Here is a 27,600-nt window from a genome sequence, read left to right on the forward strand (position 1 = left end):
TGGCTGAACACTTGCAGTAAAATTATTAGAGGATGTGCCAAATGTAAGTGACCTTTGGAAAGTTTCTTAACTTCTCTGGGCGGGTAACCTCCAGCCTCCTTTCCAGTCCTGTTACTCTGTGAACTCTGTGGTCTGAACTGTCAGGATGTCTTTCTCTGATTCCTTAAGGGCGCACAGCTAGAGTGTGAAAGGCGTCAAGGCTGGGAACAGACACAAATAAGGATTCCATCTACCCTAGAGACCCGTATGCTTGGCAGGTTGGATGGGAAGAGGCTCTGCTTTGATATCTTGTTGAAGGAAGTAGGACAGTATGGTGTGTGTTTTGGGTGGCGCAGAGTTCTGCTTGAAAAGAGAACCTGTGGGTCCATCTGGCCAGCACAGATGACTGCCTGTCACCCCCCACTGCCTTCCAGACCTCTGTTCTGCACTGAACTACCCACCAATGGCTGGCCAATCGGATCCAGGCCCTGCTCCCCAGGCCCTCTTGTGAGGACCTGCAGGGGACAAACGGTACCAACAAGTCTGTGCAAGGAAACCAGAGCAGCCATGTATGCCTAAAAGGGGTTCTAGGAACAGGGTGGTATTAAGATTGGCCATGACATAAGGCATGGGTGGCAGGGTGATCTGGTCTTGAGAGACGGGGCAGTTTTCAGGGAGTAGAAAGGAAGGTGGGTATTCCAGCAGTCAAGGCTCTGTTCAGCCCCAGGGCAGGTGGGGTGTGTGGCTCCCTAAGGACGTCTAGCAGGTGAGGCTCTTAAGCAGCTGAGGGTATCTGAGAACCCAGGGTGGAGGAAAACAACCTTTGCCCCAGGACCTCCTATATCTGCTCTATATAGGACATATATCCCATATCCTCTCACATAAACCCCACAGCAACCCTTCCAGGTAGGCTTTTTTGTGCTCATTTTACAGATAAGCCAACTGAGACTCAGAAAGACCCAGTGCCGGCAGCACAGTGGGTGAAGGGCAGAGCTTGGATAGGAAGCTGGGCCCAGGACCCCAGCCCCTCCTCCCAGCCCATCCTCTTGAAAGCTGCTTCCCAGCTTTGAGGAGCAGAGGACTCTGGTAGGAAACGAAGGACCCTATTTCCAGGAAGAACAGAAAAGTCTTCCCTCCTCCTCCGGGCAGCCTTCCAGTTACTCTCCTGGTCAGAGAGTTCCATGATCCAAACCAACCCCGTGGCTGCTCCATTAGCCTTATCACCACTCCCCATACAGGACAATTTGATTGAATCCTGCTGCCATCAATGAAAAGTCTTTTGTAAAAGGCTCTCCACAAACATGAGCCTCTCTGCTTCCTTGCCAGGGAGGGCCCACTCCCTTCCTCAAAGCCTTAAAGGTCAGGACATATGACTTGGGGGAAACTGTCACTTTCACAATGGGGAGAGGCTTAGTCAGGCAGAGTCCTGTTTAGATGTGTCAACAACTAATGATCTCTTGGGCAACGAAATGGAAGCTGAGCCCTCAGACCACGTTGGTGAGAAGGGCTGCACCCAGCCGGTCTTGGCCACCAAGAAATAACAAACGGCTACCAGTTATTGAGTGCCCACCCAGGGCCATCCTTTGCATACAGTGTTTCTAGTTCTTCCAACAGCTTTGCAAGTAGTTTCTAGTCTTCTCTTCTGGCTACATTTACAGTTTCTTCTTTGCATTATAGAAAGAATATTGAAGTTCAGGAAGTTTATTCTACCCAAGGTCACATAGGTTCTAAGCTTACAAAGCCAGGATGCAAACCCAAGTCCGTTTGATTCCAAAACTCTGCCACGCTCCTCTGTTTGCTGAATTAATGAATAAATGAATGAATGAATACATGCGTGGATGATGAATAGATGGAATCAGGTTCAGGGAACCAAAGTTTGGAAGTTATCATTAATCTTACCATCTCCTCACATCTCAGTGGCCTCCCCACAATATTGAGATAGGTGAGAACAGGTTAAAACAAACATCAGAGGAAAGTTTAAATGAGAAAACAGAGAGGCCTGAGAAGAGCTGGGCATATGCATCTAAGGACACAATCAATGGAGTGAAAAGGCAACGTAGAATGGAAGAAAAATATTTCCAATCATACATCTGATAAGGGGTTAATATCCAGAATATATAAAGACTTCTACAACTCAACAACAACCCCAAATAATTTAAAAATGGGCAAAGGACTTCAGTACACATTTCTCCAAAAATGATTTACAAATGGTCAGGAAACATATGAAAATTGCGCAACATCACTAATCATTAGGGAAATGTAAATCAAAATCACAATGACATTATCACCTCACACCCATTAAGATGGCTACTATTTTTAAAAGAAACAAAATAACAATGCTGGCAAGGGTGTGGGGAAATTAGAGGGAATCTAAAATGATATAACTCCTATGAAAAACAGTAAGGAGTTTTTCTCAAAAACTAAAAATAGCATTATCATATGATCCAGCAATCTCACTCCTGGGATTCAAAAGAATTAAAATCAGGGTCTTGAAGAGATATGTTCATAGCAGCATTCTTCACAATGGCCAAAAAGTAGAAGCAATTCAAGTGTCCATGGATAAATAAATGTGCTATGTACATAAAATGGAATATTAGCCTTAAAAAGGAAGGGAATTCTGACTCATGCTATATTATGAATGACCCCTGAGCACATTATGCTAAGTGAAATAAGCCTGACAAAGAAAAGACAAATATTGTATGATTTCACTTGTAAGGATATCAAGAGTAGTCAAACTCATGGAAACTAGAATGGGGGTTTCCAGGGGCTTGGGGGTGGGGGTATGGTAACGAGGAGTTATTGTGTAATGGATATAGTTTCAGGTTCGTCAGATCAAAAAGTTCTGGAAATTGGTTGCAAAACAATGTGATGGTACTTAATAATACTGAACTGTACACTTAAAAATGGTTAAGATGGTAAAATTTAGGTTATGTACATTTTATCACAATATTAAAAAAAGAGCTGGGCATGGAAACTTGGACAAAAAGAGGGGACAGGCTTGATGCTTGGTAATGCAGGGAGGAGGGTCTTGGGCCGATTGCATCTACATGAGCCTCAGGTCCCTTTTAGTATCAGAGCATTCCCTGGATCCCCGTCAGCCCACAGCAGCCAGAGCAGCTGTTGCCTGACCAATGATCCCCATTGTCCTACCTGAAGATCCTGGGAAACAGCTCCAGAACATGCTGGAAGGAGGGCTTGGCAATCTGGCATGAATCTTACAAAATATCATATAGGCTTCCTATCCACCCACCCGTCCATCCCTCTACTCATGCATTCTTTCATTCCTTGGGTGTCAGCTCACAAGGCTGAAGAGGTATGTATGGAGTCATGCAGACAGACCCTGCCCGTGGGACTGACAGTCTGGCAGGGGGCACAGTCAGGTGCTAAGGAGCGGGAGCTGCAGTGTGGTATGTGCTGCAGGGAGAATATGCCAAAGAGAAGCAAGAGCATGACACACTCCTGGAGACTGTAGGAAATGCAGGCCCAGGAAAATCTGAAAACAGTTGAGTCCGGTCAGGAACGGTGAGAACTGAGGCCAAGAGGAAAGCAAAGATGGGGGACTTGGAGGGTCGTTTAAGCACCATTTGAGCACCTTGCAAGGGGACAGGAACATGTAAAACACAAAATAAGCAGAACCAGTTGGAAATGGAGGGGAAGACAAGGACCCCTGGAATCAGATTCTGGGTCCAGGATTCTCAGAGCTACGAGCAAGATGCCCACCCCCTACCCAGTGTGGAACCCCCTCCACCTCTCTCTACCGTCCCAGGGCATGCTGGCTACCCAAGGGGGACTTTCACCCAGCTCCGTTCTTCCTTGTGACAGAGGGGGAGGTTCCTTGAAAACAGCCTCGGTGTGCCTCCCCAGCCCTGTTCCCTGTGGCCCTCTGGCCAGGAGAACATCCCTGCCCTCTTCTTCTATCAGCAATCTGACAGCCACACGACACTGTCTTTTCTCCTCTAGGTGAGCAGTCCCGGGTCTTATAAATCATTCCTGGTGCTCCCAGGTATGTCCAGCCATCCCTGCCTTTCCAGGACTCCCTGGGTTGTGCCCCTGAGGGCTCCAGGCCCAGCCCCCTGAACCCCTGTTGCCTCAGGGGCCTCTGTCTGAATACCTGCCCCATGTGTCCAGGTCTGAAGGAAGACAGTCGCAGCACCTGCTGTGAGCTGTTCACAGTCCATAGGGAGTCTGAGAGAAAAAGAACAGCTATTTGCAGCGTTAACTGAAGGAAAGGGAGGCGGGCAAACTGGAGGCTTGACCAAGGCCTGGCAGCGTGAGGCCCTGGCCATGATTGCCGGGCAAGGGGGGAAGTTCTGGTCAGTGGTACACGTGGTTAATCACTGGTGGGGTCTGGCTGCTGGCCATGAGATAGCCCACCGGCACTGGTCCTCAAATAAGGGTCCCAAGGGTCCCAAGAGTTATGTGGGAAGCCAGGGGGTCTCAGTGAAAGAATAGTCATTTAATTTGGAAACACTGAGTTTTGTCCCCATGCCATCACAGAGGCCTAAAATGGGCTGGGCAAAGAGGATGGACATGCTTAGATATGAATCTGGATTCTCTTCCAGTTACTCACAAGCTGTGTGACCCTGGGCAAGTAACTTCACTGCTCTGAGCCTACATCACCCGGTTGGTGTAGAGAGTTGGATTAAGTGGGATGCAGGTTATAGACCTAGTAGCTGTTCCTCTGAGGGAGGCGGAGTCCTGCTCCCCTGATGGCTTCCCCAGAGCCTCGGGCAGCTCCTCCAAGGTGAGACAGAATCGGGGTATTGTCTTGGGCATCTGAAACCCTCTGTCTAATCCTGTCCCTCCTGACCCTTCTTCACCTTGCCCTGAGCAGGTGGCAGGTTGGCTGTGGAGGACTGGAGGGGCCGCAGTCTGGCTGGAGGCATGGGCGTGGCTAGCCTGTTGTCTCTTACTGTAGCTTGTCTTACTGTCCAAGTCCTGACTTGGACCCACCTCTAGCTCACTGCCCACCCTGTGGAGGGCACTGGGGGTCATTCTGGCACAGGCCTCACTGACCCCACGAGTATCTCATCAGTGGACAGCCCATGCCACGCTGTCACGCACCCTGGAAATGTGGTTCTCAGCTCTCAGTCCTGCCCCCACCAGACCGTGTTCCAATCCCACAGAATCTTTTGTTCTCTCAGCTCTACCATGGTTCTGCACCTCTGCTTAGGCTGTGTCTCCTTCCTGAATCATTCTCCCGAATACCCTGACTTCTTACCCTGGCACAGTCAGGTCAACCCGCTCGAGAATCAGCAGAAATATGGATTGAGCTTCTGTTGTGTGTATGGGGGTTGGGAGGAGGGTACCAAGAGACAGAGGCTCTGGCTAGACAGACAACCAGCCCCTCTGATGCAGACACATGCACGCCACCCTTCAGGCCTTAGCTGACTGTTCCCTCCAATGCCTGTGACTCTCCATCACCTTGTAGCTAAATTAAACTCAACTTGCAAGCCTTAGCTCAGATGCCACCTTCTCCAGGAGCACTTTTACTCCTAGGGGCCTCCTTTTACCTGGAGCGCCCATACTGGTTTGGACTTCCCCAAACCCTCACAAAGGGGGCTTGAATTCTGGATGACTCTGTGTCCTGGGGCCTCAGTTGCTCCACCTGTGAAATAGAATAATGACACCTCCTAACTGATGGTGAGGTTGTATAGAGCAAATAATACTCTAATTAGCTTGTACTAAATGCTGAACAAATGTTAACTATTTCCGGCTGCATTGTAATCTCTGCATCCTTAGAGCATAGGGATAAGCATATATAAGCAAGGCCAGATACTTATTTGGTAGGTGGATAAATGGATGGATGGGTGGATGATGGATAAATAGAGAAATTGAATGTGTCTCCAAAATTATGAGACAATTTTTACTGGACTTCCATAAGAATTTAGGGCAGGAGTGTGGGGCCAGGAAGAACTTCAAAAGACTACCTTTTTTTATTGTATACTTACTACCCATCAACATACCATAGGTTGTCTAATTTGAGCCTCAGAATAGGAAGGTATTACAGCAGGACAAGGAAGTGGCTATTCTGAGAGGTTAAGTCAGGGGATCAGTGTCACACAGTAAATAAGAGATAGCAGGTGACTGTGACAGTTTCCTTGTAACCTGCAAGGAGGAGGAGGACTTGCTCCAGGTCTTGGCTGCCTGTAATGCTAGATTGGAAACTCCAAGAGGGCAGGGCATCTCTGGAGGCAGGGCTGCCCCACCCAGGTTCTGTATAAACTGCTCAGCCGAGAACCTGGCTTCTGGGGAGTAAAAGCAAGGTGGGGCTGGACTGGGGAGGAAGCTGTAGGTCTTGCCCCTCTCGAGGCCAGCAATGGGGCTTCCCAGGCACCCTTCCTTCTTCAGCTCCCCTAGTGGCAGCCCTGAGCAGCCTCCACACACAGGAGGAGTTAACCCTGGGCTTAACCCATTGAAAGAACTTGAAGCTTTTATTCCTTCTTCTTGCCTCCTCCCTTTCTTTGCAGAGTTTTACTGATCTTTACAACTCCGGCAGGTCCCTCCTCCTTACTCTCATCTCCCAGGCTCCAAAAACACTCTGATTGCCAGGGTGGGTCAATGGTTAACACTCAGCCAGCTTTATAAGCCTGTCCTGGCTACTTACCTGCTTCGAACTTGTTCCTGAGGCATTGTGGGTCTGCGCCATGGCCACCTGCTGGCAGGGCCTCTGGGCTTATCGCTCCTACCTCACTGTGTTCTTCCTGCCCATTTTCCTGCTGCCTCTGCCCATCGTCATCCGCACCAAGGTAAGGACTTGGGGTTCTGGGCACAGACAAGCTCCTAGGGGTCAGGGGAAGGACTGTCTGGGCCAGGGTCAGGGCACCCTCAGGACCAGCATAATCTCCTCTTCTGTCCTAGCCTGGAAGTAAGGCTCTAATCTCCTGGTCTTGAGGGCTGAGGGTTAAGAACTAAGGGGGGCTTTTGCTTGGCACCCAGTAGTAGGAGCCTCATGTGAATTGCTTAGGTGCCCTTGAAATCTACCGCCTTGGGAGAAAGGAAGCCGTTCTGCAAAGAACAGGAAGACGGGCTCATCTGCGTAGTCTGAGCCCACCTAGCCCTGGGTTGGGCTCCGCGGGGCATGAATGAGGCTAGCTGCTGGAGAGGGTGGAAGGGGAGTAGGAGGAAGCTGACCTTAGGCAGTCTGTGCCTTTAAGAGTGTAAACAGAAAGAGGAGCTCACCTGTGATCCCAGGGGCTAAGTCTGCTGTCCAGGAAGGGTTGGAATTGAAGGAGAGGACCCAGAGACACCATACCCTGGATGGAGGGGAAGGTGCCACTGCCTCCTGCCCCCCTACCCACCCCAAGCAGCCGGAGTCAGCTCCCATTCATGAAAGCCCCCCACCAGCAGCTCTGTACCAGGAACCCAGGAACCCTTCCCCCATCTTATGAGGCAGGTTTGACTGTTCCATTTTACAGATGGGTAAAAGTAAGGTTAAGTCACGTACTCAAAATCCTGGGCAGATCCTGGTTCGTGGAACTCAGGTACCGTACACTTTGGGAGCCCACTTGCAAATAAAACATGAAATTATAAATCTAAACTTAGCACGGGGCTTTAGGAAGGGTTGCTCCAGGAGGAGGGCCTTGAGTCTCAGAGTCACAGTAAACCTCCACCTGGCAACTCACACAAATAGGAGGTGGCGGAGCTGGGGGTGTGGCCCAGTCCAAAGCCAGCACTGTCTTCTCCACCCCACTGCCTCCTAAAGGCTGAAACAGAATCCTGGTTCAGGGTGCAAACCCCGTTCTTTTTGGCACAGAGAGGGAAGTCGGGGCAGGCTTTTGGCTCCTGGTGTGCCAAGGGGCTAAGGACTGGAAGTGTCCAGCACAGCCCTGGGGTCCCCGGCACTGGACGCGTGTTACGGCCTGGCAGACCTCGGGCCAATGCTGGCGGCACCTCTGTGCTGGAAACCCATCCAATCGGGGTTTTTTTTTTTTTTTTTGGTATCATTAATCTACAATTACATGAGCAACATTGTGGTTACTAGACTCCCCCCATCATCAAGTTCCCACCACATCCGACTGGGTTTTTAATAGGCTAGACTAAGCATGCTAACCCCATGAAGGAGAACAGACAGGGACTGTAATTCCCATTTTAATCCCCAGGAAAGTACAGCCCAGAAAGATTCAGTAATTGCCCAGGGTAACACACAGGAAAGCCTGGATTACGAGAAGCCATGCCTCCCGGAAGGAGCGCTCCGTGCCAGGAGCCCTATCTTCCCTTGCTGCACCCAGTCCTGCCGCCTCCCCACCCCGACTCAGATGAACTGTCCCTGGTCCTATCAGTGGAGTCCAGTCCTCCGTTGGGGCCCCGGATACCAGCCCCTCTCAAGGATTTTCAAGACTCTACCAGCCTATGGGGCTCTCCTCAAGTCCCCATCAGCCTCCACGCTACCAAAGCCCTGACCTGTGCGCACCTTCCTCAGCCCCACAGAAGCGTCTGTCACAGCTCCCCACCCCCCCTTTGCAGTGCTGTCTTCTTTCGGCTTTGGTGACCCCTCCTCCTGGTTTCCCTCCTGGTTCCTCCTTCATATTGTCCCTCTCCCCTTTGGTGATCCTTTGCTGTCTCCTACTTTAAAAGGTGTCTCTGCGGACAAGTCTCCAATCTGTAACTCCAGCCCCAGCCTCCAAACTTGAATTTATGCAGCTAACACTGAACACTTCCACCTGAAGGTTTTCTTTTAACCAGCATACACTTTGACATGTCCAAATGGAAACCCTGATGGCCCATCTTGTTCCAGTGTTGCCTGCGGTTCTACCCATCAGGATATATGGTTCAAGATACTTGGTAATCCTCTGTCTTGGAGCCCTTCCTGTTTCCTCTCTTTCCCTCATTTCCATGCATACCAGCAAGTCCTCCTGACTCATTTCCCCAAAATACTCCAAATGGAATCCCTTTCCTCTGCCTCCACTCTGACCCAAGCCGCCATCGTTTCTCTCCCATCTTATTGCTCTCCACATTACTCTTCACCCAGCCGCCAGGATGGTCTTTTCAAAACATATGTTCATGCCACTACCCTGCCTAAAACCCCACACAGGCTTCCCATCAAACTTAAAATAAAATCCAAGCCTCTTAGGGTAGCCCTGTGTCCCTAGGGCTCCACCCTACAGATCCTCAGTCCCTATGTCCCACATGCTACCCCTGGTTCACTGGTGTCCAGCCTGACCAGCTTTCTCTCTCTCTGTTCCTCAAATTGCTCACCTCCTTGCCTGGAATGTTTTTTTCCCAGATGCCCCCTTCTCATTCCTTAGGTTTCAGCTTAAATCCTTCTCCTTATAAAAGGCTTCTCTGACCGCCCCCAGTCACTCTCTATTGCAAAACACTGTTTTTTATTTAAAGAGCTTTCACTATCTGAAATTGTGTATTTATTTTCTATTTACACTCTGGCTCCTGTGCTAGAATGTAGGCCCCATGAGGGCAAAGACTTGGTCTTTTTTCATGCAGAACCCCCAGTGCCTGGCACATAGTAGGTGCTCAACCAATACGTGTCAAATGAATGGATGAATGTGTGAATGTGGGCAAAGAGGGCCTGGTCCTGAGTCTCTGCTTTCTGCAGGGAGTCCCTGAGCTTACTTACCCCAAACCCTTAGCCCCTGCAGTGGGAAGGAGTCCAGACTAGGACCAGACTTGTGTCCATATAATAATTGTTGATTTTTACTGAGTTTTTTAATGTGCTAGTCATTGTGTCAAGCACTTCAAAGCACTAACCCATTTATTTCTTTTGATTTCCTCTGAGTTACTATGAGCTTACTACTATCATCTCTATTTCAGACATGAAATGAGGCCTAGAGTGGTAAAGTAAGTTGCCTAAAGTCCCAGCTAGACTGGAACCTAACTGGACCCTGGTCTTAGGATCTCTGCTTGAGGCTGTCCAGGGATACAGGCTGGTGGCCCTGTGTGAGTCACCTCTTGGGCCATCTACCGTCACATCGAGTCAGCCATCAGCCGGTCCTTCCACTGTCATTCAGTTTGGGACATCTGTTGAGCTTTGCTCTGTACTGAGGGTTACCAGAAAAGGAACAGATGTTATGTCCTCAGGTTGCTTTCAGTGTAGAGGAACATGTTGCTCAGAGGTATTGCCAGAAATCTGCAAGAGCTTGGAGGAGGGAGAAAACTCTTCCAACTAAGACATTGATTTCTTCCAGTAAGTCAGTCCAAAGCAGGTGGTATTTGAGTTGGGCTCTGAAGGCTGAGTGAGCTCCCAAGAGTCAGACGCATGGGTGGAGGGCAAGGTGAAAGGGAACTGCAGGAGCCAAGGCATTGGGGCTGGGAATAGGAGGGTGTGTCCAAGGAATTGCAAGAGAATCTTTGAAATGCTCGTGATCCTCCAGTGGTCCCAGCAGATGGGGGCAGTGGGGCCTGAGGCCTTCTCATTGCTCCCTAGCCCAGCAACCAGACAGTGAAGAAGCACCATCATTGTGCCAGAAACCTTACACCATTCATTCATTCATCCATTCATTCATTTATTAGGGAATATATACTATGTGACAGGTGCTGTTTAGGCACAGTGGGGGAAATAGGGAAGAGAGACCCCAAAACCATCTGTGCAGTGAAAACTATATAGCAGGTTGTGACTATGGCTTGGGGAGGGACCCCTCTAAATGGGGTACTCAGGGAAGGCCTCCTTGGGCAGGCCTGAATGGCAAGTAAGAGCTAGCTAAGCGCAGCTCTGGGTGAACAGACAACATGCAGTGAAAAGGTCCAGGGCCAGGGGTGAGCTTGGCAAGGTGGAGAGAAAACCAACCAGTGTGGCATGGGCCTGAGTAAGGAGAGACAGCCTAAGTTAAGTTTAGAGAGGTGGGGAGAGGTCTGCCACTGTTAGCCCTGCAAGGCCAGGGGAAGGAGTGAGGATTTTATGCTGAGGGCCATTAGCATTTTATGCTCAGGGGTCAAACAGCTAGCAAATTACAATAAAAAATGCAAATGCCTCCCAGGGCCAACTGGGACCATCTGTAAAAACAGTCTCCCAGGGACACAACGTTTGATAGAACAGAACTTAGCTGAAATCCAGAGTGTATGTACAGAAAAAACAAAGGCAAAATTTCTTAATCAGAATCACCTGCACTCCTGGAATATGAGAACAGTGCATGTACACATGCTCATGTATTCAAACCTGTGTAACAGAAATACGCTTCCTGCAAGTTATTCCTGAGCCCCAGGGATGACCAGGACTCAGGCAATTTACTGTGGGTGTGAAGACTATCCAGGGAGTTTACACCTCAGTTCCTGGGCCCGCCTCTGTGTTTCAAGACTTCCTGGCTCTTGGTGGAGAAGGCAGAGTGCCGAGAACAAAACAGGGACTTTGGAGCTTGACAGAGTGGGTCCAAACCCACTGTATAGCAGGTACAGCTGAGTGACCTTATCAAGCCTCTCCAAGCCTCTCACCTCTAAGGAGCTGCCGTCAGGATGAAAGGAAATAACCTGTATACATAGAGTGCCTGGCACCCAGGGCTCAGGAAACAATGGTCCTCTGTGCCCTCTGTCTCTTGTCTGAATTCCTGGTCCCTGGGAAAGTTAACTAGCGTTGGACACTGTATAGACGTCTGCCTTCTTTTCCACAGATGACTTCTTCTGTTCAAATGGGCTGTTATCCCCACGAGGGCCTTGTTGTGCCCACCTATGAAACAGGAAGGTGGGGTGTGTCTGTCCCCCCCGCCAGAGCCATCCCTCAGGGTGGTTGCTGGCTGCACTGGGACTGTGTGGAGACAGGTTTTCTGGCCTCTGGGTGCCTGGGAGTCGGATTAAAAAAAGGAGCCGGCCTCCAAGGCCAGAGGGATCCCTGGAATAGAGAGACAAGTTCCCCAACTTGGACTTTGCTCCTGGATTACCAAATCAGGCCTATGCTTATCAAAGGCAAAGGTCAGGAATGGGGAAGCAGAATAGAATCTTCAACATGACAGTTTCCTGGATATAATCCAGTGGAGAGGCCCAGGGCTGCTGTGGGGATGCTTTGCTCAGGGGGCTCCTACCTGCTGTTTTGCTCCTGAGTGGACACAGGCAGGCCTGGCCCCAGCCCAAATTGTGAGGTCAGGACTGTGTTCCCCACCTTTATCTGACACCCACAGGCTTATTGTTTCTCTTTGGCCTCTTAGAGCAGAAGATGATACAACAAACTCATTCACATTAAGGCGTGGAAATAAAGATTTCCCCAAATGAGATCAGGCAAAGGATAGGAAGGGAGTGCATAGCTTGCTTTTATCAGAGTCTCAAAGGTGGGCCACTGGTGGAGACACTTTGGGGTGGAGAAAGGGAAGACTTCAGGTGCACCCCCATGGACGCTGTTGGCAGGGGGAAGCTGGAGGAGGGCTCACTAGGAGCGAGTGATTGGTTAGGGAGCACATTTGACTTTTGTATTTGACTTTCACTGGTTGGTCCTGTGTTTGGAAGTGGGGGTAGAGAGTGGTGGGGGGCAAAAATTCAAGGAGCTGGCAGTCACTGAGCAAATCCTGACTGGGGCACCTGTTACAGAAGTTGTGCTTTGGCTACCCCAGCTGCTTGCTGTGGAGATTGTGGAAACATTTTTTTATATATGGACTGGCCATTGTCCCCTTTGTATATTCAGTCTTTCAAAGGTATTAGGCTTTTAACATGTGCCTCTTCTTCCTGGGAAGGATCTCACACACACACACAGCCAGCCCACTCTGCCCATCCTTCCCCGAGTCCCTTCAGCCTGGCTCCGCTGCCTGCAGTCACTGCCATGCACCTAGACACCCAGGACAGGCGCCTGGGAGTCTCCCTCCTCCCACTCTTTCTGCCCAAACACTCTGCCTTCTGTCTCCTAACTTCTTTGGAGTCTGTCCTCTCTCTCCATCTCCACTGCCATGACCTGCTCTGGGCACGCTGTCTCTCCGCTGGGCACCCAGCACGGCCTCCCAGCCTGCTAGACTGAGGCTTGCAATTCGTCCTCCGCTATAGCGGGTGTTAGCTCCCTATTTTCATCTTTAGAATATTTATTTATTGAATTAGGTGACACAGGCACATCATCCAAAATTTAACAGCACAGAAGAGTGAAATGGAGAGGCCCCCTCCCACCCTCTGCCCCACCCCAAGGGCAGTCTCAGTGGCCAGCACAGTATATGTCCCTCTGGGCAGGGACTCCTTATCCTTGAGGGTCTATGAGGAGAATTCAGAGGGGGGCGCAGTTTGTGAACTTGGATGGAAAAAAATTACATTTTATTGTGAATAACCTCTGAGGAAAATTTAGCATTTCATTCTGTTAGGATTGTAGACAACACACCACAGCAGCATTAATGATACCTTTGACTTTGCCATGAGCAGAAATCCTGGTTATTTTCACATTGCATTAGAGTTGTTGGAGGTACCTTGTAATATTGTTTATGTTAATCATAACTTTGAAGTTAGCCAGTGAAGGTCTCATTAGTTAAGAGTCATATATATCACTCTCTAACCCATTTTTTCATATTTTGATAACTATTTCAATATAATCGGTTTCCTTCATAATTTTATGCATTTTCTTTAGTGAATTTAAAAGCATAATTCTAAGAAGGGGTTGGAAGGTTTCATAAGTTGCCAAGAGGATTCCAGTGCAGGGTAAGAATCCCTGAGTCAGAGTTTTCCTAAGTAGATGCAAACACATGTGCATGTATTTCAAAAAACAGTCTGTGGTAGCATCCATGTAATCTTTTCACAGAAACACCAACTGACCATGTCCTTTTCTCCATTTAAAACCCTTCAAGAGCTTTCCCTTTTCACCCCTGTCTTCCAGATAAAGTCCTATATCCCCCTCGGGGCAGACAAGGCTCTTTCCAAGCATCACACCCCTCCGAGGGTGCATCTTGATCTTTCATGTCTCAGTTAGTTCCCTCTGTGCTGACTCCCCCTCTGCAACACCTTTTGCCCACCCACCCACTGAACTCCTATTTGTCCCTCAGCACCCACTGACTCAGTGTCCCCTTTGGAAGCCTTCCTCAGCCCAGACAGAGGGGGCTGAGGGCAGGGGGTCCCATCTCCTCTGGGAACCCCTCTCTGGTCTCTCCTTTGTGGTGGTGGTTGGCAGGCTGCCACCTAGTGCCTCACCTCACTCCCCAGGCCCAAGAGTGCTCACTGCCTGCAGCGTCCCTACTCATCAAGGGCAGAGGGGCAGTAGGAGTGACCTGTGTGTGCCAGCCCATCCCCACCCCTGGGTTAACCTTCAATCACCAGGGAGTAAATTGTGCGCCGCCAAGACCATCCATGGGCTTATTTGCTGCTACCCAATAGCCACAGGCTGCTCCGTGTCCAGGGTGGGTAAACGCCATGATGTCCACAGGGCCCACACCTTACCCACACCCAGGGTTCAGAGTCTGTCCTGGGTTCCCTGGTGCCATAATCTCCACTTGCGCTTCATGCATCCACCTTGGTTCCTTAGCAGGCCGGCAGCACATTTCTCACCCCGGGCCGCCACTGCCATCTGCTCACTGCCTTCTACAGTCCTTCACAGCTTATCCCTACCAATGTACATCCTTCATTCTCATAATAATCCAGCAAGGTGTTAGTCTTTGTAGATTCCTATTTGTAGATAAGTACACTGTACTAAGGAGATAAATGTGTGTGTACCTGGAAATGCTCAGAGGTCCTTACCATAAAAACAAAAACATAACAAACAAAAACAGCAAAGCTGAGAGAGGTTAAGTAACTTGCCCAAGGACACACAGCAAGAAAGCTGGGTCTGGGCACTCAGGTTTTTTGACCTCTGACCTGTGTTCCCATGCAAAAGAAACAAGCTGCCAGCTTGGGGTTTGGAAACCCTCTGATGGTTTCTCTCTTCCATCCACTGTTAGCTTTGCAGAGCAGCCCACCCACCCATGGCCCTATGGGCTGGCCCACACAGGGCCCTCAGACTCCCTGAGAGCCAGGACTGGGCTTCCCTCATGTATGTATCCCTGGTGCCTAACACATTCACTCATTCACTCGGTGTGTCAGCGAGGTCCAGGTGCCAGGCACCCTGCTCGGGTAAGCAGAAACAGACTTGGACCCTGCTCCCTGAAGAGGACCCTGCACTCTGATGACCAAGATTGATAGTCATCAAGAAGTCATGAAACTAAATGCTTAATCACAACATTATGATGAGTGCTATGCAGAGGAGGTGCAGGGGCTTAAGCGTGAAAAATGGGAAGTATACTCCTGCCTGGAACCCACAGAGAATTCCCTGAAAAAGGAATGTTCGAATTGAGCTCTCAAGAATGAGCAGACGTCAGCTAAGCGAAGTGAGGAGGGAAAAGAGGAAATTATGTACAAAGGCCCTATGGCTGCAGGGAGGATGGAGTATTTGAGGAACCAAAAGAGGGCTAGTGTGGCTGGAACAGAGAGAGCAAGGAGGAGAGGCAGAGACCAGCCCCAAACTTTCCTAAGAGCAGTGGAAAGACCTGAAGGGTTTGAGTGGTGGGGCCTTGGGGGTGGATTAAACAGACTGGTGCCTTGAGATCACTCCGGCTGCAGCAAAGAAGAGTTTTCAGGGGCAAGAGAGGAAACTAGGAGGTGAATAAGGAGGCCTTGCAGGAGTCTTGGTGATGGGTGCTGGGGCTTGGACCAGGCTGGTGGCCCAGAGCTAGAGAGAAGTAAATGGGAGCATTTGAGGTGTAAAACCAGCAGGCCCGGAGACTTGGAGTGGAGAGGTGTTTGTTGAATGAGTGTCTGATGAACAGGTCGGAGGCCCAGTGCCTCCTGCCAACCAGGCTCCCAATAGCAAGGACTGCGGGGCAGTGGAGAAGAATGGGATCTGAATGGGGTGGCTTCCTAGGGCAGCAGCTGGGGGTGGCACATGTGGGAAAAGAGGATTTATACACCCAGGTTAGCACCAGCAAAAGAACCAGGGGCTGGAGACACAGACGTGAAAGGGACACAGCCCCTGACCTCAGGACATAACAGATTCTGAGGGAAAAGTAAATTCCACAGCTGGATACAGAGCTGGCAACATCTATCATGTTGGCCTGGGGAAGGAGGAGGTAGTGACAGAGGCAGAAAACTCTACATTGACGGTATCCGAGCTCCAGGAGGCAGCAATGCACGCTGTGCCCTGCCCAACTCCCACCGGAACTCTGCAATGCGGCGGTCCTGAGGAACTGCCAGCAGCCAGGCTGTAAGTCCGCTGAGGTCCTGGGCCATAGGCTGCCCGCTGAGCTTGGCCAGCCCAAGCTCCAGAGACCTGCACTACTAGGCAGAGGGTACTGGGGTGGCCTGGGAGGTCAGGTCTGGTCCCCGAGTCTCTACTTCTAAAGCTGGGGATACTGACCTTGGAATTGAACATATTGCTGGGCCCAAGAGAAAGGATCCCTGGGGCCCTGCCCCAGGAGTACCTGAGGGGCTGGCATCTGACCTGGGGGGCCCTCAGAACATGCACAGCTCCTAACCTCAAACCCAGGCCCTCCAAGCTTCAACAGCAAATGTCCGCAAGGCAATACTTCCCTGAGTCTCAGTTGTCTCAGTGCTCCGTGTGGGTTATGAGAACCACTGCCTCTGGACGATGCAAGGGTGAAATGAGAGCAAGGCACCCACCGGGCCTGCATGACCACTGTGAATTCTCCTCTGTGGCTCACATCACAAGCCGGGCCTGTAGAGACCCCTGCTCCCACCCAGAGACCGATTCCACATGAAAGGAGCCTGGGCATTTATGAGTTCCTGAGGTGACTCAGGGAAGCCACAGTAGTGGGCACTCAATAAATATTTTCTTTTCCTTTGACTTTCGGCAGAGATTTGCACCCATTTCTGAGCCAGGATGCCTTGGGCTGCCTGAGGAAGGCTGTGGGCCTTTCTCAGAAATCTGTTTTGAAATGCACAAATTAAAAAACATAGGATTACCAAAGAAACCAATCATTTTGAAATACAGTCATAAAAATATGAAAAAATGAACTGACTCAAAATTAGAGATGCTTCTTTATTCATTAAATAACTTGGATCTAGTGTTGGTATGGTAACGTCTGTAATCTCAAAACCTGTGATGGATGTAAACAGTATTTCGGGTACATTTGAGAGAACCGTGACAACTACTCTTTGCAAGTACCTGAGAGCTGACAGTCACAGTCAGTTATGTGGCATCAAAGCACCCAGGGTACCATTAACAGCAGTATGATTTTGCTGCCCAAGTTTATGACCTCAGATAGATGTTAGCAAAAAAAAATGAACAAGTTTTCCCTCAGAAAGTCCTCAGAATTCCACGCCCCAGTTAAGAACCCCATGACCCAGGAAGAGCAGGTCAGCAAGTCATTGCTACAACTGGAGAGACTGCCCAGAGGTGTAGGAATGGGGACCCGGGGTCAGAGCCACCAGGGTCAGAGCCACCGGGGGCAGAGGAGCCTTCTGGAATGAACTTTGAAACTGAAACAGGTTTAGGGTTCTGATCCAGAGACAGACAGACATGTGGAGAGGGGCGCAGGGAAGCTGTGAAGGGGTAGGGGAGTCATAGACTGAACCCGCTGGGCAAGCTGGATGGCTAACTGTGCCCTTTGGCGGGAGGAAAGGGGGTCTCAGAAATTAAGGGACTTGCTGAGAGCCTGGCAGCAGGAAGTGCGGGACCCTGAGGAGAGAGCACTGTGTGGATTCAGAGCCCCAGCTCAGCCCCTAGCAACTAACTGGTCCCAGAGAGCCCCGGTCTGGAGGACATCCCTCAACCGCAAGGGACCGTGCTTAGGGTAAAGGTAAAAGCTGGGGCTCCATTACCAGGTGCCCTGGCTTCCTCACTTGCTGTTTGTGGGATGTTGAGGCATTTACTCAATTTACTTGCACCTTTGTTTCTTCTTCTGTGAAATGGGAACAATAGCATTACTTCACAGAGCAGCTAAATGTGATTAGAAAACATCTGAGGCGGGTAGGGCACAATGCCTGGCACGGAGAAGCTCTCAGGAACCCTCTGCTGTCGTCAGCAGGGCTTTCTTCTTGAATCAGCAGACTGTGTCCTCCTCGTCTCTGGCTAGAGAATTCTGGGGTGACAGGGTCGGGTGTTGGGGGACTGGCTTGCCCTTAGCCCCAGGGGAGGATAAGTAACTGGCCATGCAATTGTTACCATGAGAAGCTCAGTACAGGAAACAGCAGCTTCAGCAGAATTGGCCTCCTGTGGGGGAGGAGGAGGGCCGGGTCTCTGGGCGAGGGTCAAGGTGGCCCCACCCCTTGAGTTCCTGTCCAGGGTGGGGAGCGGTGGTGGAAGTCACCTAGCAAGAAAGCGGGCCTGGCATCAGACAGACTGGGCTCTGCGGACTGTGCGCGCACCCCTCCAGAGCCGCCGTTTCAGAGAGCAAGGAATGCTCCTGGAGTTAGGCAGTCCGGGGTTCCAGCCTGGCTCTGCCACTCCCTGGTTCACTGACCCTGAGCAAGCCACTTACCCTCTGGTGTTCACTGTAACCTGGGACCACCACACCCACCTTAATGGTTGTTGGCATTTTGGGTAACAGCAAACAGGAAAACACCCAGCTCCTGGGCTGCTCCATAAATGGTGGCTTCCTCGTCCCCCAGGCATCACTAGGGACTCTCCCCAAGCTTCAAGGTCCTAAGGGCGTGAGATACTGAGGAGAGAGCCTAGCCTGTACCTAGCCAGGTGGAAAAAACAAGAGGGGGCAAGGCAGTTGGGATGCGCAAGTGAGGACGGGCCTCTGTGCCCTACTGTCACTTCATGCAGCACCTTCCTTTGGCAAACAGAGTGGGCTGGTGCCCCAGAAGGCTTGGATGTGGGCACCTTCGCCCCTGGAGGCTTCCTTCTGGTTAATTATTTCCCCCCTTCCTCCTCAGCCCTGCGGAGAGGCTCTTTCGAGGAGGGTGGGCCCCTGATGTCTGGGGCTGATTGTTGACTTCCGTTGCAACCCCATGTCCCCTCCCAGGCCTGAGGTCAGGTCTCTCTAGGCTTGAGGGCCTCATGAGAGAAAGGGGGTCTCTGGTACCCAAAGACTGGTAAGACTATGACTCAGGGTTTACCCCACAATCCCTCCCACAGTGCAGCGATGGGGAAGCTTCCAGGTCTTCTATAAATGCGAATGGCCCCTCCTGGAGTTGTGCGATGCAGTGGTCATGCCAGGATTTCTGGAAGCGCCCCTGGGCCACTTCCCAAAGCGATTCATTCATTCAGAAGAGATTTGCTCTGAGCCTGCTGGGTCCTGAGCAACAAGGATCCAGAAGCCACAAACTGACTCTGTCCACAGGGAGCTCACCTCCTAGCAGAGGGAACAAATACTAAATTGTCATACAAATAAGTATATTGTTACAGAATCTGATAAAGTCAGCGAAGACCAGGGCACCTGGAAGGGGTCCACATTGGCCAGGCCCTGGACTCATCTAGATGAATCCCCATCTCATCTAGGGATCCTTACCTGGGCCCCTCCAGTGTGACTGGATTATGATGTCTGCACTCCCCAAGGTCAAAGACAAGGTGCTGAGTGCCTTGCCTTTTTATTTCTATTCTGAAATGGACCTTGAGCTCAGAAATCAAGACTGGATTTCACAGGTTCTCCCCATGCCTGTTTTCTCTGCGGGCAAGAGGTTACATGACCCTGGGCTGGGACCCAGGTCTGCCCCCTCCAACAGCTCTGCTGCCCCCTCCCGCCCGCAGGAAGCCTACTGTGCTTATGCCATCATCCTCATGGCGCTCCTCTGGTGCACTGAGGCTCTACCCCTGGCCGTCACCGCCCTCTTTCCCATCATCCTGTTCCCCATGATGGGCATAATGGATGCCTCCGAGGTAAGCCTCCCCATCCCGCCCTATGACACTGGTGACCAAGGAAGCCTTATCACAGGTGGGGCACATGGAAGACAGGTCCCTGTCTCAGCATACAGGTCAGAGAGCTCTGAGGGAGAAGTCAGCTGGAAGACAATGGGGAGAACATTCTAGAAACACTGAGTGCATGGCTGGTGTCGACAGTTTCCTAAAAGTGGGAGCAGTTGGGCTTGGGTGGAAAGGCCTGGTGACCCAAGAAAAGGGGTCCTGAAAAACAGTTGAAGAGCTTTTTTCTAGTTCAGTGGTTCTGAGACGTGGCATGCCTCAGGACTATGTGCAGGGCTAGTTGAAACACATTGCTGGACCCAACCCCAGCATTTCTGATTCGGTATCTCTGGGGCAGGGCCAAAACTTTTCATTTCCAGCAAGTTCCAGGTTGATGATGATGCTGACTCAGGGGCCACACTTAGAACCATTGTTCTAGTTTCTAGAAACAATAATGAAGTTTCTATCTTCCAGTCCACGGCTTGAAAATATGAGTGGAAACAGGCTAGACTAACTCCCGGTCATTCCTAAGGGGAAAAAGAGTGACTTTGGCAGGAAGAGAGAAACCTGCTTAAATACTACATGGTGGAAAATCCAAAGGCCAATTCCGTTTGGCTCTGAGAGCCCAGGGGACCTACCTCTATTTGTGGGAATGTCAGTGAATGGACCCCCTAAGCCCTGGGGCACAAGGGAGACCCCTTCCTGCGTCTGAGCTGTGCCTGCCCTCCAGGTCTGCACTGAGTACTTTACAGACACCAACATCCTGTTCGTCGGGGGGCTGATGGTGGCCATCGCCGTAGAGCACTGGAATCTCCACAAACGCATCGCCCTCCACGTGCTTCTCATCATTGGGGTGCGGCCTGCCCTGTGAGTTCCCACAAACCAGGACCTGAGACCCTGGGTGGGTGGCATGCTGGGTATCCACTTCCTGAAGTGTCCCTCTGTCCGTCCCTAGGTTGATCCTGGGCTTCATGTTTGTCACAGCCTTCCTGTCCATGTGGATCAGCAACACGGCCACCACAGCCATGATGGTGCCCATCGCACACGCCGTCCTGGAGCAGCTGTATAAGGCGCCCACGGACAAGGACGCTAAGGGCGGCAGTGACAACCCCGCCCTCGAACTCCAGGAACCAACTTCCCAGAAGGAAGTGACCAAGCTTGGTGAGAGAGATGAGGCTGGATCCTGCCCCATCCCCTTGGCCCCCTGGGAGGGTCTGAGATGGCCTCCGTGACAGGAATGCTCATCTTGGAGCACTTAGGGAGAGAAGAGGGAGAGACAAAGAGCAGTGACCAGCTTGCCCTGGTTTGCCCAGGACCTCCCTGTTTTAAAAGGAAAAGTACCACGTGCCAGGATCCCTTCAGTCCTGAGCAGACCAAGATGCTGGGTCACGCTGGCAAGCAGCAAGCTGGAGTCTGTCTGTGTGGGCCATCGGGGCTGCAGGCTCCAATCTTCATGCTCTGTTTGCATAATCCTTTTTCCTTCTCTGTGCCTGTTTCCTTCTCTTAAGAGAGGTTGGGCCAGATGGTGTCTAAGGTCCTTCCAGCCTGAGGCTCCAGGGAGTGCTGGCCCTTGCAGACCTGGAGGCAACCTCTGTCCTCCCCCAAGCCAGGGTGCAGGCTGCTCACTGACAAGGTTCCCCCGGAGGCCATGGAGCTCCAGTCGTGCTCCCAGCTGGGCTCTCCCTTGTTTCCAGGTAACGGGCAAGCCCACCCAGGCCCACCTGCTCCTTCAGAGCCGAGGGCACAGCAGAACCAGGAGCAGCTCCGCTTTAACCAGGGCATGAGCCTGTGTGTGTGCTACTCTGCCAGCATTGGGGGCATCGCCACACTGACGGGCACCACACCCAACCTGGTGCTGCAAGGCCAGGTCAACTCGTGAGTGACCACGGGCGGCAGGTGGGCTCTGTGCTCTCCATGGGGAGCCAGTGCGGCTGGGTGGTAACTGGGTGACGTCACTCAGCAGCCCACATCCCCCTTCAGGCTCTTCCCCAAAAATGCCAACACGGTGAACTTTGCCTCCTGGTTCGGCTTTGCCTTCCCTGCCATGGTCATCTTGCTGCTCCTTGCCTGGCTGTGGCTGCAGATCCTCTTCCTGGGGTTCAAGTAAGTGGTGGCATGGCTGGGAGCAGCCCAGATGACTGCCCTTACCCTCTGGAGTTCCCACTTGGATACAAGGTTGCCATTGTGGAAAAGGATATAATCACCATCCCAGTGAGAAAGCTCCTTCCTCCCAAGGCCCCACTGTGCCCTTGGGCCCCACTTTAGGGAATTACTGGACAGAGAGAATTACCATTCAGTAGGTGAGAAAACCGAGGCTTTGAACACAGCTAGATTTGTCTCAGCTGGGATTGAAAAACAGATCTCCTGATGCCCAGGCCAGGTCCCATTCCATAATGCTCCACAGTCCTTCAGTAAGTGCTTAGGGAGCACACACTGGGCAGGGTCAGAGACAAAGCATTTATTGTGCTCCTGCTGTATGCCTGGCCCTGTGCCAAGCACTGGGACTACTAGAAGAAATTAGCACCGTCTAACGGGTGATGACGATGTGGTGGGAGAACAGCCCAGGACAGTGGAGATGCCAGAAGGGTTCTGGGAATCTTGCAGAACTAAGTCAGAGGTAGAGAACAGAGTAAAGGCATTCCGGGTAGCAGGAACAGCTTGTACAAAGGCCCAGAGGCAAAAAAGAGCATGTGTTTGGGGGAACCCTAGCTCTGTGCAGCTGAAACATAAAGAGCAAAAAGGACTAGTAGGGAGTAAAGTTGGACAAGTAGGCAGGGGAAGATTATGAAGAGTTTGGACCTTGCCGTGAAGCCAAAAGTAGTAGTAAATAGATTTTATTCTTATTTCTAACTTTGGGATTACTGGTAGTCACTAGAGGTCTGAGTTGAAAATCACGTGAGAGCTTGCTAGGGCTAGCTGGAATTGAGTCTGGGATTGGTTAGAAATGTCTGTTATGAATACTGGAGTGGCACTAGGAGTGGTCTCATAGTATCTGCCCTTTCTGCCCAGGCAGTGGGGAGCCACTGGAAGTTTTTAAGCATTGTTGCTATACTTTGGAAAAACTGCTTGAGCAGAGCAGGTACAGGAGGCTGGATTAAGGCTGGGGGCTGGTACAAGGCAAGGTGGTCATACAAGAGACCAGCACAGCGCCACACCCCAAGGGAGAGTCAAAGACGGGGGAAGCATGGTCTTTGCCCTTGAGGAATGTTCCGTGCAGCAGGGGAGTTGAAATTTGCTCAAATGAAAAGTTAGAAGTCAACACAAGTTAAGAGAGCAGCACATGGCAGTGGGCTACAGCCTCCCGTGCCTCTGCGGATGATGTGGCTGTGGCTCAGGCTAGCCAGGGATGCCCAGAGCAGGTGGGAGAGGGAGCGGAGGAGTTCCTGAGAGGCTGTTGGAGGAGGGGAGCAGTGTCAGGGCCAGAAAAAGGCATGGAATCCAGACCTATGAACCCACCTCAGTCTGGACTAGGGAGGGCTCAGCACAGGAGAACCCCTGGAGGGACAGGGGTCAATGGGGCAGATGGAGTAAGGCTGAGCATGGGGAAACCCGGGCCCTCCAGCTCCAGCCTGGCCTCTGCTAAATAAGAGCCGCAGCCTCCTGAGAACCCTCTGCTCTTCCTCCAGAACCTTGGGTGGGTCGAGCACCTTAGAGTAGCAACCTTGAGTCGGACTCTGCAGGCCTCAGTATTTCCATCACAATACTCAGAGGTCCCTGCTCTCCTGACCCGTGCAAGGCCCTCATGAGCCCTGTCCCTCTGCCTGCAGCTTCCGGAAGAACTTCGCCATTGGGGGTAAGGCACAGGAGCAAGAGCGGGCAGCCGCCCAGATCATCCAAACCCAACACAGGCTGCTGGGCCCCATGAGCTTTGCAGAGAAGGCTGTCACTGTCCTTTTTGTCATCTTGGTGCTGCTCTGGTTCACCCGGGAGCCAGGCTTTTTCCCTGGATGGGGCAACCTGGCTTTTTCTGATGCTGATGGAAATAGGTGAGCCTACTGGGGGGAGTGGGAATATTTCTGGGGCTCACCTGGCTAAGGGAGGAGGGAAGGGAGCAGGGCCCACAGTGCAGAAGAAAAGGTAACACTGCTTGGGGGCAAGAGGAGCCTTGCCAGAGGCTTGCCAGGAGGGGTCGACACATCTATAAAAGAGGCTCCTTTCAACAATCCCTCCATACTGTGACCCCCAAACAATCCTGAGCCACTAAGCCTGCCCTTCCTGCGCTTCCCACAGCATGGTGTCTGATGGGACAGTGGCCATTTTCATCAGCATAATTATGTTCATCCTGCCCTCCAAGATCCCAGGGCTGACTCAGGATCCAGGTAAACACCTGAACTGGGACAGGGAACAGCCCCTGTCTTCCGGCATGGAATGTACCTTCAGCCACACTTGGCAGGGGTAGCCAAAGCCCAGAGAGGTTGGGGTGATTTGGCAAAGGCACAGAGACGCAGGGACAAAGCTGCAGAATTGAGGGACCCTCTCCCATGCGAATTAAGCTCTGATAGGAACGCATACAGAGAGGCCCCAAGCAGAGGGAAGGGAAAGCCTGCTGGCTCTTGGTAACTCATCCAACTCTGCTTGGGGTGTAGAAAAACCAGGGAGGCTGAAGGCCCCTCCTGCCCTCCTTAACTGGAAGACGGTGAATGAGAAGATGCCCTGGAATATTGTGCTGCTGCTTGGTGGAGGCTTTGCCCTCGCCAAGGGCAGTGAGGTGAGAGACCCTTACCCCACCCCAGCCTGTTTGAGGGAGACCTCGTGATGGGGAAAGAGAGGCCCTTCTTCTATCCCTCCCAGGGGAGATTTGATGCCCACGAGGGAGCCCCTGGTGGGCAGAGCCTTGGCACCTGCTGGAGAGACGAGTTAAAGCCCCATCCCGAAGCGGGGGTGGGGGCGGGGAGGAAACACAAGCCATAGGGACCTCTCCCCAGCAGGTTATCAAACCCAAAAGGAAGGCAGGATTCTCTGGAGGGCAGGGGCTATTCTTAGGGACTACCCATCCTGGGGTTGACGCGGTCTACCTGCCGCCGCCAACAGAGGGCGCCATGATCACACGCAGCCAGGCTCTGGGGTCCTCCACCCCTGAACCTGCACCCCCGCCCCCCTCATCCCCACTCCCACCCCCGGCCTCCGTGTTCCCACTAAGTTCATTCACTGCACAGACAGGAGGCAGCTTCCCTGGGTTAGGGATTGGTGCCTGGGGCTCTTGGATCCCAGGTTAGTTCATCCATCACATTTGCCACTGTGCCAAGCGCTGTGCTGGGTGCTGGGTGGGCAGCATGCTGAGACCCAGTCCCAGCTCCCTTGGGTTCACAGTCTGGCATTACAGACATGGGCAGGGCAAGACCTTGGAGCTCTTCTGACCCTGTGGACTGAGCCTTGTCAGCCTTTCTCAGCCTCTACCAGGGCCCTTCCCCTTTCTCCCTCCTTGCCAGGAGCAAGGTCCCCTCTGCCCCAACCTGCTGGGCTGCTGGGGGCCAGCAGAGGGCTAAGGTTGGCTGGGGACCTCCTGAGAGAGGTTGAGAGAGTAGAGTAAATGTGGTCAAAGGTCTTCACTCCCACCAAGTCACAGGTTTCCCTAGCAGGCCCTTTGCCCCTGTCTTCTAACTTCTCATCTGACCCTTCTTTGCACACCAACTGTTCTTCAAGAGTGAGAGAGGGGCCCCTTAGTTCTAGCTGGGTCTTATCTTACCTCCCAAGCTGCCCTTGAGTCTGAAGACTCTGGAGAGGTGTGGGAAGCAGCAGGACCCTCCCGGAGCCTCAGCAGGGGACTCTGGGACCCCAGGGTGCCCAGCCTGTCACGCACCACTTCCTCTGCCCACAGCGATCAGGCCTGTCAGAGTGGCTGGGCGACAAGCTGACCCCACTGCAGAACGTGCCGTCTCCTGCCATTGCCTTCATCCTCTCCCTCCTAGTTGCCGCCTTCACCGAGTGCACCAGCAACGTAGCCACTACCACCCTCTTCCTGCCCATTCTGGCCTCCATGGTGAGCTGGCCCTGCAGAAACACCACCTCCAGGCAGCCATCCTGCCTACCCCTACCCAGGGACTCCACCTATGGGTCAGAGTGACCTGTCTGTACCTCCTCTCCTTTCTGGGAGTGGACCATTGAGCTTCCTTCCACCCTTTACCAGGATCTTCAGCTACCTTGGGCTCCAAGGCCCTCCGACCCCTGACTCACCCCATCCCTGGTGATGTCACCCCTTGAGTATCTTGACGGGGCTTGCTGGTGGCCTCACCCACCTCCCCAGTCTAGCCCTTGTTCTGGTCGTTCCTGAGGTGATGGGGTGAAATTGCTCCCCGGAGCGTCCCTAGCCCCTTCCTCCCCAGGCGCATTCCCGCAGCCTTTGATGACACCTCCTGCCCCTTTGAGATCCGTTTTATGGGCCCCTCCCCTCACCACGCCCCACAGGGCAGGGCGCACACTCATCCCTTCCAGAGAGGTCAAGGGGCCCTTCCCAGGTCACCAGGGCCTCCTGGCAGAAGTGGTGGATTCATGGCCAGAGTACATGTTGGGGGAGGGGGGTTGATCCTTCAAAGAGGAAGAGCAAGAGTATTGGGGCCGTGGCTTTCCTTCTGCAGTGTGGTCTGAGGTCAAGCCTGCCCCTCCATCTACCCCTCCAGGCTCAGGCTATCTGCCTCCACCCTCTCTATATCATGCTCCCCTGCACTCTGGCCGCCTCCCTGGCCTTCATGCTGCCTGTGGCCACCCCACCCAACGCCATCGTCTTCTCTTTCGGAGGCCTCAAAGTGTCTGACATGGTGAGTGGCAGGGGCACCTGCCGGTGGACCACGGAGCAACCTAAAGCCAGTGAGATTCTCAGAGTTGAGACTGGGCCCTGTCCAGCGGAGGGAGGAAAGCGAGGGGGCTTGGGTCATGATCCCCAGGTGGAGCATCTTCAGGCCCTGCCCGCCCCAGACCATGTGAGAGGGAGAGGAGGGGTGAGGGATTTAGGGAAGGCTCCAAGGTACCAGACACCCCACACCCAGGGAGATGGACTGAGAGAGAACAAGGCCAAGCGCCCGAGGGATTCCTAAGGAGCTGCCCTTCTCCCTGTTCGCACTGGGAATAAAGCAAGGGTAAGGGCATGGCCCACTACTGCAGGTCCGACCAAAGGGAGGACTTTCCAGGGAGAGCTCCGGAGGGCCTACAAATGCCTACGGGGTGCATGCGGCCCAGCTCAGCGCCTGCTCACTCAAACCGCTCTCCTCACACCAGGCCCGGGCGGGATTCCTGCTCAACATACTCGGGGTGCTGGTCATCACACTTGCCATCAACAGCTGGAGCTTCCCTGTCTTCAACCTGTACACCTTCCCCTCCTGGGCCCTCTCCAACTCTACAGCCAACTGCACGGTCAGCCAGGCAAACACGACACTTAGCCCCTAGATCAGGGTATAATCCGGGCAAGACCAGGAAGATCCACCCACTCCTATTCCTCCGAGCTGGGGAGGATGCCCAGGCTCCAAGCTAAACAATGAGAGAAAGGCACATGTATACATAACCTCATGTGTGTCTGTAAGGAAAGGGTGCACCCTCCATCCTGTGTGTGTGTGTGTGTGTGAGAATGGTATGTCATCTGAGGGTGCCTTAGAAGGGGGCACACGAGCCTGGGTGTCAAGCATGACAGTGCACATGTGTGAGTTCACAGACAATGCAACACGTCCTCTCTGGCTCCTCAAGTCTTCATCTCCCAGACTTGGTGGGTGATCAGGCCCCTTTGCACTATATTTATTGAAACTTAGGGCTGGGATGGCCTGGAGAGCAGGGCATCCCAGCAGGTGCCCTGGCAACAGCCTCTGGGCCTGGCCCAGTATACTGAGGTCTCCCCAGCCTCTCAGGTTTCGGGGGAGGATTCCAATATTAGCCTCATTAAAGTCTTTTTCAGTAGAGTCCAGGATAGTTTCTCGTCATGCTTTCTGGGGCTGGTGCACCACACGGTTCAGGCCCCA

At 52.3% G+C, this 27,600-nt stretch overlaps 1 protein-coding gene across 1 annotated transcript; it reads left to right on the forward strand.

Annotated features, from left to right (window-relative positions):
- The first annotated feature begins 6,602 nt into the window (after positions 1 to 6,602).
- On the forward strand, positions 6,603 to 27,543 carry SLC13A2 (solute carrier family 13 member 2). Its single transcript, XM_017660008.3, has 12 exons — positions 6,603 to 6,728; positions 19,508 to 19,636; positions 20,388 to 20,524; positions 20,613 to 20,818; positions 21,352 to 21,532; positions 21,638 to 21,760; positions 23,425 to 23,643; positions 23,888 to 23,976; positions 24,244 to 24,365; positions 25,476 to 25,637; positions 26,275 to 26,412; positions 26,870 to 27,543. The coding sequence occupies exons 1-12, from the start codon at positions 6,627 to 6,629 to the stop codon at positions 27,035 to 27,037; spliced, it is 1,776 nt and encodes a 591-aa protein (XP_017515497.1). The 5' UTR covers positions 6,603 to 6,626; the 3' UTR covers positions 27,038 to 27,543.
- The last annotated feature ends 57 nt before the right edge of the window (positions 27,544 to 27,600 follow it).

This window comes from Manis javanica, chromosome 4, assembly GCF_040802235.1.
Source record: "Manis javanica isolate MJ-LG chromosome 4, MJ_LKY, whole genome shotgun sequence".
NCBI classification, from domain to species: Eukaryota; Metazoa; Chordata; class Mammalia; order Pholidota; family Manidae; genus Manis; species Manis javanica.